Genomic DNA, 18,629 nt, shown 5'->3' on the forward strand with positions numbered 1-18,629 from the left:
CTGTCCTGTTGCACAGAGTATTGTTTTGGGTTTTTTGTTTTTTTTTTATTTTCAGTCTATACATTTTGTTTTGAATTAAATGTTTCTTATATGAAGCATATTATTGCAACTTCTTTCTTAATCCATTTCTGGCAGTTTTTCTTTTGATTGATGAAGTGAGACTATTAAAACTGATGGTTATGGCTGATACATATTGATTTATCATTGCCATGTTATTTTCCTTTGTTGCTTCCCTCCCCCTTTAATTTCTTGCCTTCCCTGGGGGATGTATTGTTGGAGTTCAGAGTTGTAGTCCCTATTACCTTTTTCTAGAATGTCTTTCAGAACATTGTGGAGTGTTGGTCTGGGGGTCATGAATTTCCTTTGGTGTTCTTTGTCATGGAAGTATCTTATTTCTTCACCAATTTTGAAAGATAGCTTTGCAGGTTATATCTATCTGTGTTAGAAGTTGTTTTCTTTAGGGCTTGAAGTACTTCACTGCAAGCTGTCCTTGGCTTGAGGATTTGTGTTGAGAAGTCTGCTGTGATTCTAATGGTATTCGTTTATGGGTAATCTGTTTCTCTTAACAGATTTTACTTTTTTTTTTTTTTTTTTTTTTTGTACCAGGTATTGATCTCAGGACCTTGCACTTGCCAGGCAGGCACTTACAGCACTCAGCTATCTCCCTGGCCCTCTTGAACAGCTTTTTATATTTTGTTCTTGTGTTTAATTTCTGGAATTTGACTACTATATGCCTTGGTACAGATTTGTTTTTATCATGGCTAACTGGAGTTCTATATGCCTCACTTATTTATATTTCAAATTCTTTTTCCCTGCTTGACACGTTTTCTGCTGTCATGTCTGTGAACAGGTTTATGTCATTTGCACTATCTCCTTTTCTGTGACTCTGAACGATCTATGTTATTGTTCTTTGTATCATCTAGCAGCTGTTGGATTGACTTTTCATGATCCCTTGCTGTTCTTTCTTTTCCTGATTGCTAAACACCATCCTATCTTCTATATGATATTCTGTCCTTACACTGGCTCATTCTGCTGCATATACTTTCAATGGAATTTTTAATCTCCTCAATCATGTTTGAATGCTTCATGGGTCCAATTTTGTTTTTATGTAGGGTAGTCATGGTTTCCATCATTTTTGTAACCACTCTGGAGTTACCTGAGAAACTATTTTTTACTTGATTTTTCCTAGAGCCTCATTTATCTGCTTTGCTACTTCTGATGTTACCGCTTCAGAGAGTCCAGATGGGTGGCTCTTGAATTGTTCCATCTTACTGCCTCCTGGACTTGTCTTTGGTGAGCTGGAAGTCTAATGTGCATCTTGTTTAAGTGTATTCTCATTTTTTAAAATTTTATTTTAATTCTTGGGTTGATGCATGTAAATTGTTCATGACATGTAGCTTTACTGGTAGTATTTAGAATCCTTAGGAAATGACTACTCAGAGATGTCTTCAATGTGTAGGTAGCATTTGGATTTTGTTTCTATTGGAAGATCCTGCCTCTTTATTTGAAACAAGAAGTTGCTGCCTACTTTGCCCAGCCCCTGGTTCTCTAGCACTGTTTATAACCCTTAGGCAATCTCAGTCTTGGTATACCAGGAAGAACCACTGGTTAGAACAATTACATCCTCTTGACTGAAGTGGTACAATCAGCAGTAACAGCAGCATCACACACAGCCAACTACTGCAGTCTGCTGTATCCACTGCTCCATTCCACTAGTGTGTTTCTCCATTCAGGCCTCTAGAATCTCCAGTAGTCACTGTGCACCTGCAGGTTTGAGCCACTCCTCCCATGCAATGAGTCTGGGCTCTGGGAGAAGGCACCACCTGTTACCTCCTTCTTCACTGGAGTTTCTCTCTTTGCTTTTCCCCTGGGATTCAATTCTTGTTTCAGATCCTTTCTGAGTCCTAGGGACTCACTGTCCTCTTTCTTCTCTTCCTCATGTTGCTATATTTCCTCAATTGGCTACTTTTGCTTAGCATCTTTTCACCCAGGTTGTAAAATGGATCAATATATCATTTATCATCATTGCCAAAATGATAGTTTTATGGATATACTGTATATATCCATTCCTTAGGACATGGTCATTTTTCTTGGGCATATATCTAAGAGTGAAATGTTTAATACTCTGAGGAACTGCCAAATTTCTTTCCAAAGTGACCACACCATATTATATTTCCACTAGCTGAATGTGAGAGTTCTAGCTCCTCCCATGCTATTCCAACCCTTGTTTTAAATCTCTTTAACGTGGTTACCCTAGTGAATTTGATGTATCTCACTGACTTAGATTTGTATTTCCCAAAACACTAGTAATGTTAAGCATGTTTTTCCTGACCATTTGTTTATCTTCTTTTGAGAAATGTCTGTTTAAATCCTTCACCAAGTCTGTAATCTGGTTTTCTTTTCTTTTTTTTTTTTTCTTTTTTTCAGTTCTGTGGATTGAACCCAGGAGTACATGCTAGGCAAGCACTCTGCTACTGAGCTACATCCACAGCTTACCTGTCCTTTCATCCATGGGATGATTGATTGAGTCAACTTGAGTGAGGAACACCCAACAAAATTGGCTCAGCATAGTTCTCAGTATGCAAGACCTACCCTACAGAGGATTGTCCCAAAATGCTATAGAGATGAAGAAGGAAGAATTGCTTCTGAGGAGGAGTTCCAGTCCTCACTTTTACCTTGGATGATCCCTATTCCTGGCTTCTCACAAATTTCTGGGGGGTCTCCACTGAACTTTTGGCTTTACACTCATAGCTGCATATTATCCTTTCAGGGACACACTGCTTGGCCTCCGAGACCTTCTGAAATCTGGATAGAACCCTTCCTGACCGCACAACTCTTGCACTCTGCATGCACCTAAAACTAGTACCATGTGGATGATGCCAAGGTTGGCTGCCAACTGATACAGAAGTCAGGCTTCCTTCAATCTTGGCTATAGGAATCAAGTACCTATGAACTAAATCCTAAGGAACAACTTGCCTAGGCTGCCATTATTCTGGAATAGGGGAAGTGACTAAGGATGGATTTGAACACTGTGAGTCTGACCTTTGCTAAAAGTTCATTGATTACCTGACCTCCATATGTCCCTATTCTTACTGGAGAGCCACATGATGTTTTAGATCTCCTAAAATCAGTGTTATTTCAGAATCAGTATCCAGTAGTCCCTGAAATGTCTGATCATTTCCCTTTCCCCAGCATGCAGTCACTTGCGCAAAATGCCTTAGGTCCCTCTGGTAAAGGATAAGAGAAAGAGTGACTGTATACATTTCTGGTGCATCAGAATACTGCTCCAAGGGCAGTTGGCCTCCCTTTCATTGAAAGGGTTCTACGCCTGTAAACTGGCTCAACTTCAGGAATTGGGTAAAGGGCCATGATTCAAATTGTTGCCACAATTTGAAGTAGGTTTCTGTTCATTTTCCCTTAAACATTTTAAACTATATAAATCTAGTAAAACCAGGCATATTGGCAAATGCCAGTAATCCCAACACTGGGGAGGCTGAGACAGGAAGATTACTGAGTTCAAGGCCAGCCTGAACTACGGAGTGAGACCCTATCTAAAAACTGAAATGAAATGAATGAATGAATGAATCTAGTAAAAATTCTTTAGGCCTCCCATCTATTTCACTTCTGGGAACATTGGCTAACCAGCTAATGCTATGTCTACACATGTCAGACCATCAAACCATTCTGGTCATTATTGTGCATCTGCTGTCCACTACACTAAATATGTACATCTTGCCTTTGGAAAGTAAGTGCTTTCCACTTGCCTTGTGCTACTGTGGGATCCAACCAAGCCATTGTTCTTAAATTTCCCAGTTGAGTAACCTTAGACCCTACCATAAGGTCTGACATACAGAGAAGAGCAATGACAGGACTCTTCTGGGATGCTGGTGCTCCCCTCACAAATGTGTTTAAGGTGTTAGTGAAGGGTAAATATTTCTGGATCATCCCAGTGTGGCAGATTAGGATTGACATGAAAAGTTCTCTCCTGCATTTCCATTTCTGTAAGCCTCTGAAGCCCCATATCAGTAGTAAACCACAGAATATTAGGAATCTAATTCATTCATAGTGGACCATTTTTGATCCATACTTCTGCCAACCAACCAAATAAACTATAACACCATTCTTTATTCCATGAGCTGCAACACTAAATTCAGAATCTCTGCTTAATGAAATCAACAAACTCAGCCTGAGCCAGTGGTATATTTTTGCCACCATTATTCCACACCCATAAAATCCATTCCCACACTTGATCTTCAGGCCTCTCTGCTTATAAGAGTTAGAAAACTCAAGAGATTCTTTGAGAGAATAGCAGGCCTCCCCACAGGTCACACTATGTACCTCATCCTTAGAAGCCTTCTGTGATTTGAGCTGGTTATAGGCCTACAAGCAAAAGTAGATGGTGAAGATGGGTCCCAAGGAATGTCAGCATTATCCTGCTTGGTCAATACAGGATTAGTTTCCTAAGAGGCACTAGGAGAGGTCAATCACACAGGGTAGGGATTGGGATGCCTCTGTCACTGCAGGTGGAGAAATCTTTTCCTCTGACTAAATTTCATGCGCATCTGGCAACTGAACACCCACTGCCCCATCAGAACCCTCCCAAACACCCAAATCCTTCAGTCTTCCATCATGGACCCTTCAGTTTCCTGATATGGACATACATGGGACACCACATGGAGCTCTAGGCCTTGGGCTAGATCCTTTGTGTCCTAAATGTACAGACAGATCTTTTGCACTCTTCCACACCCCATTCTGTGTGTGGCCAAATAAGCCAATCTTATAAATCCTTTTATATTTATATATCTTGTACTATATCTGCTTTTCTAGTAAGCACTGATTGATACAAATTTTGGTACTGAGACAGGGGTGTATGAAACTATGTAAAACCAAAGGTGCAGGTAGAAACCCCAGAAGTTTGGAGAAGCCAGGAATGTAGTTCATCTGAGGAAAACTTAAAAAAAAAAAAAAAAAAAAAAAAAAGAGAGAGAGAGAGCAGAGCAGGCACAAAAGAAAACCCATGGAAATTATAACCACTGGCAGTGTGTGATGCTGGGATTGATTCATGATGCAGTGCTAGTATTAAGTGTTTGAGTGCTACCCGCCCTTAGGAACAATATAATGGGCAGAAAGAGGCTTGTTGCTCATTTTTGCTATCTTCCACCTGCCATCAACTTTCTTCTGTGTACTCCTGTGCTATATCACTTTGTCTTTGAGCCAGCCAACTATGAACTGAAAGTTTATCTCAGCAGCGAGAAACGTGCCTATTTGTCTATCCATCTCTCATGCTGAAGAGTGAACATAGATCCTTTGTACTGAGCTACATACCCTGTCCTTTATTTTTAATTTTGAGAAAGGGTCTCACTAAATTGCCCAGGCCAGTCTCTAACTTGCAATCTTCCTGCTTCATCATCCCATGGTGCTGGAATTACAGGTGTACATCATTACACCTGGCTCCCTAGCCCTTTTTAAAAGTTTGAGACAGGTTCTTGCTAAGTTGTCAAGGCTGGCCTGAAACTCTGAATCCTCCTGCTTTCAGCCTCCTGAGCAGCTGGGATTACAGGTATGCAGTGCCATGCCTGGATCTTTTTACTGTTAATCTTCAAGTTTTTATATAGTGTAGATGTAAGTTTTTTACTGGTTACATGTTCTGCAAACATTTTCTTTTATCCCACAGTTTGCCTTTTGGCTTTCTTGAAGCACTTTTTATTTTGGTGAACTTCTATTTGTTTCCTTTTTTGCTTCATCTGTAGGTATCATATATGTAAGAAATCACTACTAACCCAAGGCAATTGCTACTTATGATTTGTCTCTTACAAGTTTTGAATCTATAGTCACTCGATGTAGGAAGATGATTCATTTGGGGTAATTTTTATATAGCATGAGATGAGTCTAAATTCATGTGACTGCACGTGGAAATCCAGTTGTCCCCTTACTATGTATTGATGACTATTCTTCCCTCAGTAAGCTGTCTTCAGTTGGTCATGAATGGAAGGGTTCCTTCCAGCTATCTGTTCCAGGCCCAGATCTCACATGGATCTGTAGCAGAGTCTTTTTTAAAAGTATTTAGGACAGGGTCTACAGGGTCTCACTACACAGATTGGACTTGTAGTGATCCTCCTGTTTACAGTCTCCCAAGTGCTGGGATTACAGGGGTGTGCCACTACACCCAGTCTCACTTGCCCTCTCAGTGCAGCAGGGCCAGCATGGCACACCGGGGATTGAACCCTGGTCCCTGTGTCTGCCTAAACAGGCACTTTAATCCACTGAACTACCTGGCTGGTCCTGTAGCAGTCTTGAGTGCAGTAGCTTTGCATATGTCTGGCATTGGAAAGTGTGAGTGCTGCAACCTTGTTTTTCTTTTCAAGAAACACAAACAAACTGAAGCCTACGGGATTACTTGTCCTCCTATCTGAACTCTGGAAAAAAATGTATCCTAAATAAACCGCGAAACACATGCAATTCTCAGGGCAGTTAGAAATCCAGGCAGCTAACACCAAAGTTCTAACAATATATTCATACCTCTCTGGACAGCCAAGCCCCATCTCCCAACCATAGAAGTGGAGAGAACTGCCCAGGCTGGGGCATGGCTCAGTGCTGGGTCCCTGCTCTGCAAGCCTGAGGCTCTGGTCTCAACCCGGCAGCAGGTGTGCATGTGCACATGGGCTGTATCCCACTTGGGTGAAGAAAATTCACCATGAATGTTATACTTAGCAGCATGCAGAGTACATCAGTGGTTCATTCGGCCCTTTTCCCTAAGCACCTCATCAGGAGACTGCTGGGCCCTGGATTCGAAAGGTCTGGGGCGGGGCTGTCTGGTGTAAGAGGATCCCAGGTATTTCCCACCTTGTGTGATGCCATGTACTCAGCTACCTTATTCATACCAGTCTGTGATCTACACAGTACCATCCGCCTTACCTGCTGGTTGTCATAAAACACAGCAATCAGAAAGTCTGTATTCTTTCCAAATATTCTAAAACAGCATCAGCATTCCATTTTACTTAGCCTGTACCAAATTAGCATTTAAGAGAAAGGGCCTTATAAAGTAATGCTAGTCATTTTCCCCTTACACAACAACCAAAGCCTCTTGACACAACAGGTTAATCCTCTAAACACTGGCTTTCAGCTCTTCTCTAATTACTAATATTTGCTGTCAGTCTCTCTCTCTCTCTCTCTCTCTCTCTCTCTCTCTCTCTTTTTGTTAAGACAGGGACTCACTATGGTCAGGCTGGCCTTGAACTTACTGTGTTCCTTCTGCCTCAGCCTCTGAAGTGCCCAGTGCTTTGGTTACAGGTTTACACCTCTGAGCCCGCTGATGCCTATCTCTTCTCAACAGAGGGTAGAAATTAAAGAGCTTTTTTTTTTTTATTTTTGAAGTTACATATTTGGTACAGGGTCTTGCTACATAGCTCAGACTTGTAGTGATCCTCCTGTCTCAGCCTCCCCAGTGCTGGGATCACAGGCGGGCACCACCACACCCAGTATCAGTGACTGGCTCAGTGGGCCCGGTATGGCATGCAGTACTAAGGATCCAACCCAGGTTCCTGCACTTACCAGGCAGGCACTTAGACAACTGAGCTATCTCCCTGACCCTAAAAAGCCTTATTAAACAAACACTTCCTTTAAAAACAACACTCAACAGAAAACAAAAATGCAAACAAAAAATAATCCCCTCTCCCACAGCACCTTTACTTTCATTTGCCTACATTTAATATTTAAACATTTATCCTCCTTTTAAACTGACCCCTGACAATTCTGCTTTGGGGGGGACCACCAATTTCATCTACCCCAAGCTTGGCAGTTAGTGAGGAAACAACCTCATGCACCCCTGTACACATTACCTGTTTTAAAATTAAATCCGTTTTTAAACATAAACACCTTTTATTTTCAATGCAAAGAGACTTTGAGAAGAAATTAAAACAACCTGTATAGAAACTGGACTGGTGGTTAGTTGAGACTGGGGGAATACAGGGAAACTTTGGAGCAATAGAAATGCCCCATGTTCCTCTGTGGTGGCTGTGTATCAGTGTACACACTTGTCAACACTTACTAAAAAGTATACACACTGGCCATGAATCATGCTTTGGCAAAATGGCAGGTTTTTTTTGTTTTTTTTTTTGAGACAGGATCTCACCATGTAGTTCAGATTGCCCTCAAACTCACTGGGGAGCTGAGGCTGGCCTTGAACTCAGGGTGATTTTCCTATCTTGATTTCCTAAGGGCTGAGATTATGGGCAGGCACCATTATACTCAGATAAAAAAGCAATTTTTAAAAAAGTTTATAATCCTAAGTTTTGCAGAAGTACAAAAAGATATAAAATACAAAGCCTCCCTTGCTCATCTGTCAGCCCTGAGGTCCGAGGCTTCTTTACTGAGGGCTGGAGATGAAACCAGGGCTCAGTATGCTAAGCAGCTCATGTACCATTGTGCTACCTCTTACCCAGGAAAAAGACAGTGTTATGAAAAGCTGGGACTACGGGGTGTATCTTTGCTGCTCATGGAATGTTTTTAAAAATCCAACTGAAAATGGAAGTTTCAGAGAAACACAGTGAGTTGAGGTTTCTTGGCTTTAGCCCACTCCTCCACCCTAGGCCCACAAAGAACAAATCAGCCTGACCTGAATCCAGTTACCAGGAACTCAATGGTAACTACGCTTGGCTAATAGGGCCTGAGAAGACAGCATGCTGCCCTCCACAAGAAAGTGAAACTGCACAGGATGAGGAAAGCTTCCAACTGGGGTTTTCGGTTTTTCGATAGTTTTTTTGAGTACTGGGCCTAAACCTTGGGGTGTTCTACCTCCCCAATGCATCCCCAACCCCAGCCCTTTCTATATTTACCCCAAGATAAGGTCTCACTAAGTTGTCCAGGTTGAATGCAAACTACAGATCCTCTTGCTTCAGCCTGCAGAGTGGCTGGATCACATGGAGCACAGAAAAGGCTGTAAAGAATTATGGTGCCTGACATAGTGGCCCTCAGCAGGCCACCCGTGTGCTGCACTTCAAGGTCAATGGCAACACCTGTGCAAGTTGCTGAGTTCTTCGAGGCTGCCAGGGCAGGCCTCCCCTGTGTGGCTGCGACATGCTCAGGACTGAGAGCTAGAGTCCCTTTAGGACACGGCTAGCACAGGTGGGGACACCACATTCCTCGGGCAGTCCAGGACAATGTTCTTCAGGATGCCACAGATCAGCAGCATGCTTCTGAAGTGTCAGTCCCCAGAGAGCTCCCTCAGTGGCCCTGGAATGGTCCAGGAAATGGTGGAGATGACTGACACAAGGACTGTACTGTCTTCTGGAGTCACCAGGCTGAGGTCCCTGATCCCCCACTGGGTCTTCCACCTCCTTGTCTCACTAGGACTCTCCCCTGTCCCTTGCACCTAGAAGGCATGTCTTGGGCTACTGTGGCGGTGGCTGGGAGGGCAGACTGGAGACAGTGGGCATCTGGCCAGGGCTCCTGGGTGTTTTCACACCACCTCACCTTGGCCTCAGTGCTCTCCTGTGACCGCCCACCAATTCCTGTGTAAGGAAAGTGAGGCTCAGGGGAGTGGCAGTACCTGGAATATGAATTCTGCCTTATGGCTCCAAAGCTGGGGCATGGGGTAAAAGGAAAAGAGGAAGAAGGAAGGAAGGAACGAAGAGAAGGAGGGATGGAGGGAGGGAGGGAAAGCACAAGGAAAGGAAACATCCCCTAACATTCAGATGTTGAAACTGGTAGTTGGTGAACTCAATTCTCTTCCTAGTCTCTGCCCAGATGGCTACAAAATAAATACATAAGGATCATAATAAACAGATGGTACTCTTACTCCCCAGCTCCCAGCCTGGCCATTTTGAAGGCTCCACTTGGGTCAAAGTGGAACTCCCTGCTCTAGCTTCAGAGACCAGTTGTCAGCAGTCTAGCACCAGCCTAGAGCTGAGAATCTTCACAATTAAAAATGAGCTCCAAGGCTGGGGGGTATAGCTCAGGGGCACAGTGCCTGCCTGGCATGCATGAGGTGATGAGACTGATTTCTAGTACCAGAAAAGAAACCAAAACAAAAAACAAACAAAAAAACCTTTAAAAAATGCACTCCAAACTCCAGATTGGTATTTGATGCTGAAGTCTTAATCCAATCCAATGCCAAGATGGGGAGTTTAGTCAAAACAGAGGTCTTTGTTTTAGATCACAGCTTCTACTTGTCCCTGCTGCCTGCCTCTCAGTATCAAACTTAGTCCAGCAAAGGGCAGAGGAGGAAGCAGAAATGAGCCGGTGGCATCCTCAGGAAAACACTTAAGAACAGAGCTCATGCTTGCAGCCATTCCCTATGTGACCACTGCAGGTCATCCCGTGTAACTTTCTGCCTAGGAGAGGAGATAAACCTGTTGTGGGATAAAAGGTGAAAGATAACGACACAACCAAGTGTCTCCATGTTCCCAGAACTGTGCAAGTGCCTGGCAAACACAAGTTAACCCACACAATAATTCCAGAGCTTACTATGTTATTCTCCCCCATTTATAGACACATAAAACATGGAGATTCAGAGGACAAGCAAGTGGTACACTGACAAGCGGCAGGAACTGCCTCCAGTCCTCTGGGGATATGAGGGAACAAATGAATGCACGCATGCATGCTATGAGACTGAGAGCAAAGTGGACTTGGAGAGATCTGAATGATCACAAAGGCTTCCAGCTACCCCTCTGTTATAGTTTGTGTCTAGGTGTCCTCCCCTCAAAGCCTCATGCAGTCATGGGGGGCTTCTGGAGTTTGTGACTGATTACTGTGGGTGTGGATGCTGCACCCACCCTGGGGCAGGTAATTTGCATTACAATGTAAGGAGGGAAGAGAAGCCAGCTGCTTGAGCCTCTCCTACCTTTCCCTTGTGCTCTTGCTCTTTGCCACCACCATGAAAGGTTGCTCTCTGCTATGCACTGCTCTGCATTGAACCCAGATGAATATGGACAGAAACCTCCAGTAACTGTGAGCTAAATAAACCTTTCCTTCCTTCATTTTGAGCGTCGGATATTTGTCCCAGCAATGAGAGAAAAGTAACTAAGACACAATTTGGTATTGGAGGAGTGAGGTAGTTGCTGTGGCTAAACCTGACCATGTGGATTACAAGCTTTAGGAATGGCTTATGGGAAGAGATAGGAAAGGTTCAGAGATGTCACCCACAAATGAAGCGCTGAAAAAACTTCAGCTGTTCTGTTTGGGAGATTCTGGCCAGAGCTCAGAAGACCAGAAGGCTGATAGAAAACCGACTTGTAAAGACCAGGCTGGGGAAGTTTCTGCTGGGAAGAAGGACTACCTTGGTTGTTAGTCTCTGGATCATTTGTGTTTTGACTTGGCAGAAAAGTTGTCTGCATTTTGCTTGTGTGCAGGGACTTTGCCTGAGAGTGAGTTTAAGCATGGCGGACTGATGCATCTGGCAAAAGATATTTCAAAGCAGTCAAATATTGGGGCAGTGGCCTGGTTGTTACTGGGGACTTTTAGCCAGATTTATGTTGAGAATCAAGAGCAAGGAGCCCATCAGGAGGATTTAAAATGTGAGCTTGGCCAGAAAGAAAGCTCCAATAAAGCTGTGGACGGCAAAGATGGAGCTGAGAGGATCTCCACTGCCAGGAAGGAACCTGAGAATGGAAGGGATGGCCTGAGGGCATCACAGAAGGAGGCAGGTCTCCACCCTTTGCAGCCTCAGAACTGCAAAGGTCAGGGACTTTGCCTTGAGAGGAAATCTGCAGAGCCCCAAGTTACAGAATGGTGGCAGCGGCCACATCAGGTTCCAGAATGGCACCAGCATGGAGAAATTATTCCTCCCAATAAGGGTCAGTGCTCAGCCATCCAGGCACTCGACCCCTACAGCCAAGAGAGAGGAAAACCTGGCTACTGATCCAGCCAGCAGCAGACCTTGGTGTCATCCACGTGGCATTGATTTTAGGTGCTTGCTCTTTGCCACTGCTATGAAAGGTTGCTCTCTGTCATGTGCCGCTCTGCCTGGACCCAGCTGAATATGGACTGAAACCTCCAGTAACTGTGAGCTAAATAAACCTTTTCGTCCCTCAATTTGGCTGTCGAGTATCTGTCCCAGCAATGAGAGAAGAGTAACTAAGACACCCTCCCATGGGAACCCCACATGGGGCAGCCTCAGGACAGTCTCATCTCATGAGCAACACTCACAAAGCACAGTGACATCTTTCAACTGGCACAGGAGGCCTGGCTCCTCCTGGGATGAGCCATCACCCTGAGATGTTTCAGACTTTGGCTTCATTGAGGATTTGTCCTCTGGAGAAGAACCCCTTTCTTATCTGGGACCTCCCAGAAGCAGCCCAGACATTGTCAGATCTACCCAGACCCGTCCTCTCCATTGTACCTACATGGCTTGCATCTCTCATCCACCTTAGATGGCTATAAGACCAGAGGAATCAAACGCTGGTGGCCTTGTGCTACTTCTGAACTTCTCTGAACTTGGTATGTGGGAAGCAACTGCCAGTATAGCTGCATGGGGCAGGGAGATGGGATGACTGGGCCATATACACAGTGACACTGGTATTTCCTAGTGCCAAAAAACATGAGACATTGTTAGAAGCAAAAGGCCTAAGGATCTGGGGGCCCAGCCTGAGCAGAGAGGTCAAAGCAGCAGCAGCCCAAGGCATGGCCTGAGGTTCTGGCACCATTATCACTAGACTCCCAGGCCTGGCATTGGCATTTGCAGCCTCCTGCCCTAGTTGACTTTATTCTACTTTCTTGAAACAAACCACAAGAAAGAACTCAAGAGCTCCAGAGATCTGTAAGAGTGGCAAGCCCTGACCAAGAGGAGGGTCAACCACATCCAGGGTCTTGTCTTCAGCAGTTTAGAGGCCAGAGTATATTTACCCTGGACAAAGTGTGTACACTGCTGGTAGCACAAACAGGACTAAGCATTACTCAGGATCTTGGGGTGTGGATAACTGTTGTGGTCACTGAGGGTCTAATCATGGCTTGGCATGGCTGTTGGCCACTAACCTGCACTTTGGTCAGGGTGTCTCACCAGCCTGCACTCCAGCTTCCTTCAGACCTTAGGAGTGGGCCATGCCTTTCATAACACCTGAATGGTACCAACCACCAACGGACCAGAAGGATCTGGCCCTCAGTAAAAGATCTTAGGAGCTGGGAAGCAGAGGGAACCCATCACTATGCTAGGAACTACAGTGACAAAGTTCTCCACCAAAGAAGCCAGATTAAGAGTGCATTACCGTGGGACCATTTACAGGAATGTCAGAGTCAGATGAAAGTCTCCCACAGGGCTGAGAGTGAGAGATGCTTAGCCCTCAACATGCCTGTCATCCAGCACTTGGGCCACAGAGGCAGAAGACTGAGCTCAAGGCTTCCCTGGACTACAGAACCCTTGTCTCCCCTAAAAAAGATGCTTACATCTGCATGGGCGGGCAAGTGCCTGACCACATAGTTCTCATCTGTGTGCTGCCACAGCTGTGTTCATTTTGCAGTAATCTGTCAAGTTGTACACTAGTGACAGGTGGGAATTTATTCATTGATAAAATATTCTTTTTGCTTTGTTGATATAGAGTCTCACTATGTTGTTCAGGCTAACCTTGAACTCATTATAGTCCAGGCTGGCCTTGAATTCATGGCAATCCTCCTGCCTCAGCCTTCCAAGTACTGCAATTACAAACGTATACTACCACACCTGGCTAAAATGATTTTTTGAAGATTCACTTTCATTTTAGACAGAAAGTAGCTCATACTTGCTGTCTGCTTGGCAAATCACATACTTGGGGACAAAATTTAAAGAAAGGAAAAAAAAAATTTAAAACATCTGAAACCCAAGACCCCTATGCCCATTTTCCCACCTTAAATGGTTTTCACGGTTTTCAGAGTCATTAAGAGGTTTCTTTGAGCAGAAATTCATTGAGTTTCAGGGTCCAATGATGTGTACTTAGCCAATCTCTGGATGGGCTGAGTTCTGTCCTAGCCCACAGAGGGAAGGACAAGTAATTCTCAGGCCTCTCAGCTCTGACCCAGAGGACAGGGACCAGGGAACACTCGGAGGAACTAAGGAACTTTCTCCGAACTACATAAGGAGCTGCTGGTGGGGGCTGTGTGAGTCTCATTCAAAGAACTGCTGCTTTTCTGTGAGACTGCATTTCATTCAGCAGGAGACAAGGAAGAAAAGTTCTCCTTTGGGGCACTGAGAAAAATGAGCCAAGAGAGCCTGGCTGGTCGTTCTTCACATGCAAACTACACAAAGGAGTTTACTGAATTCCTTCCAACAGGAAACCATTTATCTTGAAAGGGTGGGGAGCATAAGGGGGAGGGGAGAAAGAAGGGTGTGGGGGAGGGTGAGGAGGAAAGGGAAGAGTGAAGTGCTGACTTGGCAACTAGGTACTGTTTTTGTGCAAAGGATGTTCCCCTAATCAAAATACAGTTGCAGAAGTGGATGCATGTGCTTAAGAAAAAGTTGTATAAACACTAAAAATGGACAGCACAGCCCTGATTAAATTTTCTCTTCACTTTCTTTTTTAGAATGTAGCTAAAAATAAAGGCTTGAAACCTGAAATAGTGCAAACAAGTGATCACACACACACACACACACACACACACACACCCCAAGGCTTTCCCATATATGGCCGAGTTATTCTTCAGTCTTTGAAAAGACCAAATGATGAGATGGCCAACAACCAAAATAATCCTTCAGGCAGCTAAAAAGGAGGAGAGGGAACTGGAAGGACTGCTGAATGACAAACAATCACCAGGCTCTGTGGGGATCAGTCACACGAGAGGGATTAGTTGCCATAGCACTTGGAAAACACGGGCACATGCATTTTGACACTGGCCCCTTCTCTAAAGAGTGGGTTCTGCCCTCTGGCCTCAGCACTGAGAAAACTACAACTGCAGTAATTAAACATAAAGGGTTTGAAGAAGGAAACCAGAGCAGGGCATGACTGAAAATTTAATTAAGGCCTTTCTTAGCACAAATCTGTAAAGGAGATGAGGATGCGGCTCAAGGTTTGAGGGACAGGGAAGGCAGCCTGGAGGTCAGCATCCAGGGGCCCCTATCAGGAGCTGGGGAAGGTCACATTCCTCAAGGCTCTGTGGTCACAACCCATGTCAGGTGGGTTCCTAGACACAGTCAGAACACCTGCTTTCACTGATACAGACATGGGGCACAGGAAGGTGAGAATCCAATGCCAGGTGTGTGGTGTAAAGTGTGAGGACCAAGAGCTGAGGCTCCCAATGAGGCATTAGAGAGGGCAGGTGTGGGGATTGGACAGCAGCCTGCAACCCTCCCCATGACCTGCTTGGGTCATTTTCCCTCCTCAACTGGAAAAGCACAGGGCCAGCCTAGACATGGACAGGCACGGGGAGCAAGACAGGAGTCTGTCCTGGAGCACCAAATGGATGGGATGGTGGGATGCAGCTCATGACAGAGCACAGGGTTAGCATGCACCAAAACCAGAACAGAACCAGATGCTGAGGGGCACAGCCACTGCTGCCCTAAAGGTGCTCACACTCAGCATGGAAGAACCAAGAGTGTTGTCCTCCAGGACCCTCTCGCTCCCTCTGAAACATCTAGTGATGTACACTCCTGAACAGGCCATCCAGGTCTCACACTGTGTCCCTCTGCTTTCTTGTGGTCAGTCCCTAAGGGATAGAACTTCCATAGGATGCTTCAGGGTCTATTTTTGAAAAGAACCCCCCACACACTTTGGGGGAAACAATGCCTTCCTAGGTGTCTTCTCATTCTAGCTAGGTAGGAAGTTGTAAAAACAAACAGCAGTAACAAGAGCAGCAGGTATCACTCCTTGGGACCCTCACACTGTTGTCCTAGACGCTAGCCCATGGCGTTTGGGGGGGGGGGTCCACCTTGTTTACAGAGAACAGACTAAGTCAAGGGAGAGGTTTTGTGCTCTGGCCAGAAGGGTACCTTCCTGCACACATGGCTGGGACTCCAGCCAGTGTCTGGCTGATGGCTAAGCCTGCTCTTCCATTCCCATTGGGTCAGCAGGTAGAATGCATCAGATCTGGCCATACTCCAGGGTCCCAGTGTTTCCCTGTGGGTTCCCCTAGAAAGCACACATTTTAGGTGGTCACAAAGGCTCCCTCTGAAATCCTGGCTGCAGACTGAATGGGTTGTGCAGAGACAGGGAAGGGACCCCAAGTGTTCCCCCATCCTGCACACAAGCAAAGAGCCCTGCTTTCATCCCATCACTGACCTGGTGGGGCACAAGCCCCAGCGAGGTGGGAGGCTCATTCATGCGGTCCTCACTGCTGCTGGCCACGGCGTAGCCCCTGGGGAGAGGGAACAGTGAAGCTGCTCAGCAAACCAGAGAGTAGGGTGCGTTCACTATGATTTAGAGGACCACAATAGCCCTAGTTGAATAGCAGATCCCAGCAAAACCTTCTATCTCTGGAGGGAAGCAAAAGTGTGTTCAAAACAAAATGAAACAAAACAAAAAACTGATAGCTCAGAGGTGGAAAACCAAACTTGCCAGGTGTGACCACTGGCAAGTTACTTAAACTCTCTGAACTTCAGGTCCCTCTTGCCTATAAAACACAAATAAGGAAAGCTAGGTGTGGTGCCATATCCCCTTAATCCCAGCACCTGGAGGTTGAGGTAGGATGATTACAATGAGTCTGAGGTCAGCAGGGGCTACACAATGAATTCAAAGCCAGCCTAGATTATGTAGTAAGCCCTGTCTCAAAAAAAATAAAAACAAATAGAAAACCAAAAATAAAGAAGATGGTAGATAAATTGCCAAGAGCAACACTTGCTGAAAAATAAACCTATAAATGCAACTCATGCCTTCTAAGGTCCTCTTACAAAACACCACAGCCCACTACAGTGCTAGAGTAGAACCCAGGTCCTAGATGTTAAGCACTCTAACTGAGCCACACCCCCAGCTGCACAGCAGTTTTGCATTGAAATTTTGCAGTGGAAAACATTCTAACCTTAAATTCTTTTCTTTTCTTCCCCTCAGCATTAGGGATTGAATCCAGGGCTTTGCACTGAGCTACGTCCCTAAACATTTTTTAATTTTCTCTTTTGAGACAGGGTCTCCTTAAGTCACTAAGTTGCCTAGGCTGGGCTGGGACTTATGATCCTCCTGCAGGAGCCTCCTAGAGTATACCACCCAGCCTAGCTTAATCCTAACTTCATAAACACTACCAAAATGGAAGAAGGTGAAATAGGCAGGAAAAGTGAAGCAGAAGCACTCATACACTCTCCAGTGTGATGTATCACAGAACTTGGGTCTTTAACCCAATACAGGGACAAACAAGGATCAGGGCCAAGGAAGCATAAAATCAGCCCTCAAAGATAGTATACTGAATACTTCCTGCCAGGAGGCAGCCTCAAACTTAAATGGCAGGGACAATGAAGGCAGGTGACAAAGATAAGGGACGAACATAAATGCTGTTTCTTTCACTGAACACCAGAGCATCTATACTTGTTACATGTGTGACCAAAACTGCACACAGGCCATTTGTTCATCTGTGTGGAAAACCGGAGTTACATAATAAGTAGAATATCCACATGAATTTATATGTTAACCCTCTAAGAATTAAATCTTTAACTTCTGAGAAATACATCTCTAATAAATTTGATTCTTTTTTTATATGACACATAGCTAGCACAGTGACCAACCAGAATCTGGTGCCACACAGGCTGATCTAAGTCCTGGCTTTTCCACTTGCTAGATAGGTGAATTTAGCCTTTTCATTAGCCTCATCATGCCTCAATTTCCCCATCAAAAGTAGAATAATAATAATAATTATTATTATTCTTTCCTAATATGTCTAATATGAAATTAACATATTCCTACCAGCTTAAACCATAACATATTCAAAACAGGGCCACTTGGTAGGAAGACATATGAATTATAATATACTGTGAACATGTTAAATGAGTCAGTATTTACATTCAACACAGAGGCCACTAAACGGCCTAAGGCCAAGAGAAAATAAAACACCATGCAGATGTTGGTGGGGCTGGCTCAGTGCTGAGGGCTTGCCTGGTGTGCACAATGCTCTAGGTTCCATTTCTAGCATCTAAAAAAGCAAACAATGCCAGTTCACTTACTTCTTTCTTTCCTCATGTAAGCCCAGAGTACCATGAGTGTTCAATAAATTTAAAAATACTTTCCAAGTGCATATGGCACTGGTGAATTAGGTACCAATTCTTGTGTTGATAAGAGACAGCAAAGTAGACACTATGGCTGTGGTGTGGTTTATCCCTGGCCAAATTCTTGCTGAAAATGAATTGCCAGGGCAATGGCATTGAGAGGTGGGGACTTTCAGAGGTTATCAGGTCAGGGGGATACCAACAGGGTACTGTCTTCCTAGAGTCTGGGTTGGGATCTCCCAAGACTGGGTGTGGTCCCTAGGGAGAGTTGGGTCTCACTACTTACCTGTGGGCCTGGACTAATTACCATGATGACTTAGCCATCTACCCCTCTACTTCCTGTTGGCACACTCTTCCACATGTTCCTGTTTCTTTTCTGTTTTTCTACCCTATTGTGATGTAGCATGAGGTCTTCAACAAAGCTGAGCATAGGCCTGAGGTGGCAGTGCACATCTGTAATGCCAGCACTCTGAGAAGCTGAGGCAGGAGAAAGGTTGCAAGTTCAAGCCCAGCCTAGGGTACTTAGTGATTTAATGAGACCTTC

General features: G+C 44.7%; 1 protein-coding gene across 4 annotated transcripts in view; it reads right to left on the minus strand.

The window, feature by feature from the left end:
- The window catches only part of Atg7 (autophagy related 7), a 293,132-nt gene that overhangs the window by 190,654 nt on the left and 83,849 nt on the right, over positions 1 to 18,629 (minus strand). For all 4 annotated transcript variants that reach the window (XM_023705916.1, XM_023705915.1, XM_023705914.1 and 1 more), the window contains exon 16: positions 16,179 to 16,254. In XM_023705916.1, the coding sequence (XP_023561684.1) occupies positions 16,179 to 16,254 (76 nt within the window). The remainder of the gene's footprint in view (positions 1 to 16,178; positions 16,255 to 18,629) is intronic.

The sequence above is a fragment of the Octodon degus genome, unplaced genomic scaffold (genome assembly GCF_000260255.1).
Source record: "Octodon degus isolate 3935 unplaced genomic scaffold, OctDeg1.0 scaffold00233, whole genome shotgun sequence".
Classification (NCBI taxonomy): Eukaryota; Metazoa; Chordata; class Mammalia; order Rodentia; family Octodontidae; genus Octodon; species Octodon degus.